This window comes from Chiloscyllium plagiosum, unplaced genomic scaffold, assembly GCF_037043375.1.
Source record: "Chiloscyllium plagiosum isolate Xiang-an unplaced genomic scaffold, Cpla_swu_hap1 HiC_scaffold_26, whole genome shotgun sequence".
Taxonomy (NCBI): Eukaryota; Metazoa; Chordata; class Chondrichthyes; order Orectolobiformes; family Hemiscylliidae; genus Chiloscyllium; species Chiloscyllium plagiosum.
Genome location: NW_028270164.1, coordinates 24,350,702 through 24,353,093, shown reverse-complemented (window position 1 = coordinate 24,353,093; position 2,392 = coordinate 24,350,702). Strand labels below are relative to the sequence as shown.

Below are 2,392 nucleotides of genomic sequence, written 5' to 3'. Positions count from 1 at the left end.
CTCCAGCAGCTGCAGTCCTTACTTTCTCCTTACATATTTTTGTCCTTTTCTGTGAACACCATCAGTTTATTTCATTGCAAAATATTTCCTGTCTTTTAAAAATTTCAGAATTGGAAATTTGGATGGTTCAATCTATTAAATTGTTCACAAAACCTTTTCCAAATCTAATTAAGAGTTAAACAGAAATTGATATCTGGTAAAAGGATAAAAAGAGAGAATTGTGATGTGAGACCGATGCATAAAAATACTTACGCTACCTGAGAATTTTGATCTTTAACTATAATGAAATATAATGCAATGTTCATCTTGTTTGTAATAGCTCCTAGTTTAGAGGAGTTTTGCAGTTAAAGAGGATTTTAATCTTTGTTAAAAGAAACTGCACATAGATTATGCAACCATCTGGTCACTGCTAACAAAACAATAACTTCTCCCTAAAATAGTACTTCAATTAAATTTCAGTTACACTTTCAAGTTGTCTTCAATTATCAGCTGCAATAAATAATTGTTGTGAAAATGGTTGCTTGTGCAACTACTGTACTTACTTCATTATTTCTGACACACTAATATTGATTTTGTTCTGTCTAATACAGGCACCAAAACATCAAATTTAATAAACACAAATAATTTAAAGAAAACGATATTATGGAAGGAAGGAGTGGTGTCAAAGGTACAATCTACCTTCTGTTGACAGTGATTGGAATCCCAGGTAATATAATTATCATTGCATCACTCATCCACATTGCTTATTATGACCACAAGCTCCTTGCAGCAGATGCAATACTGTCCAATTTAGCTACTGTGAATTTGTTTGTGGTTCTGGTAAGATGTATCCCAGAAACCACAGCAGCATTTGGACTAAAGCAACTCTTTGATGACAATGGTTGTAAGATTGTAATTTTCATTTACAGAACTACCAGGTCTTTGTCAATCTGGATGACTTGTCTACTTAGTGGCTTTCAATGTATTAGTTTAATTCCAGTTACTCCAACTTGGTCCACTGTCAAAAGACAAGCACCAAAATACCTTGGTCCTGTTGTTGTGTTTTTGTTGTTGCTGAACATGTCCTTAAGTACTCCAGCTATATTATTCTCTATTTCCTCTGCAAATAACAGAACTGGCAATAAACACGCTGTGAATCTTGAGTACTGCTTTGTGAGATTCCCATCGCATACAGTAAAGCTGGCTAATGGTGCACTACAGACTTCCAGAGATGTTATACCCATTGTGCTTATGATTCTTGCAAGTGCTTATATTTTACTAGTTCTGTACAGACACAGGCTGCAAGTAAAAGAGATTCGGAACTCAAGCAACAAGCAGGGATCCACAATGGAGATCCGAGCAGCAAAAGCAGTGGTTACTTTGGTTACCCTTTATGTTCTTTTCTTCGGAATTGACAATATTCTCTGGATTTACACCTTGACGGTCGCTAGAACAATGCAGACCTCTCTCATCTCAGATCTCCGAGTTTTCTTTTCTTCCCTGTATGCATCAGTCAGTCCTATTGTTATCATTATTTCGAATAGAAAAGTTCACAACAAATTGAAATGCAGAAAGATAAAACAGGAAGCAATGTATTCAGAAACTGTTTCGTGAATCGTTTAAACACTAGATTTATGGAAATGTTAAACAACATAATGTTTAACATATTTCTAGATTTAAATTAATAATAAAGATTTTACGTATTGGAAATTCATTTTTAAGTATTCTTAATTTAACTTATATTGGAAAAGTTTTGACAACTGTCATTTGAATTTAGGATTGCAAGCGTTCAACTACACTGAATAAGTCCATTTGGTGACATTTTAGCTTTATTTTATTGACATTGCTGGAAAAACAAACAATATTTATTATAGATCCCTGACTGCCCTTGAAAACATGATAATGAGCAGCCATGTAGCAACATTATACCTGGTTTGGCCAAGGTACTCTCACAATGCTCTGAGGCAGGGAATTCTGGGATTTGAGCCCAGCAGTGATAAAGTCAGTCAGAATGACATTGTGATTCCATGTCTAAGGTGTTCTGCTTTAATGCACATTTCGCCGATGTGAATTCGCTGTAACATGATTGATGAATTGGGGATGCTGTTTCTAAAGTGCAAACTTTTAAAATGTGTGTTGGCTGTAATGTGATTACATCACCAACACTTTAAACGCTGTTTTTAAAGTGTAATGCAGGGTTGTACATGAATGCAACCATTGCGTTATAGAAGAACAGACCATACCTGCTGTGGTCACAGGTAGAGGCCACAGTTTCAGGTGATGTTGTTAAATAAGCCAAATTGGAGTATCTCTCAAAGGTTCTAAACTGATGCAATACTGGTACAAAACAAGGTGAAATATTTTCAAGTAGGAAATTTCACTCAACTTTGTTTCAAAATCTGTCTGACTCTTG

The 2,392-nt window shown here is 35.2% G+C and overlaps 1 protein-coding gene across 1 annotated transcript; it reads left to right on the top strand.

Moving 5' to 3' along the window:
• The first annotated feature begins 642 nt into the window (after positions 1-642).
• On the top strand, positions 643-1,593 carry LOC122562937 (olfactory receptor class A-like protein 1). Its single transcript, XM_043716238.2, has one exon. It carries the CDS (start codon positions 643-645, stop codon positions 1,591-1,593), a length of 951 nt encoding a protein of 316 aa, XP_043572173.2.
• Positions 1,594-2,392: the final 799 nt, after the last annotated feature.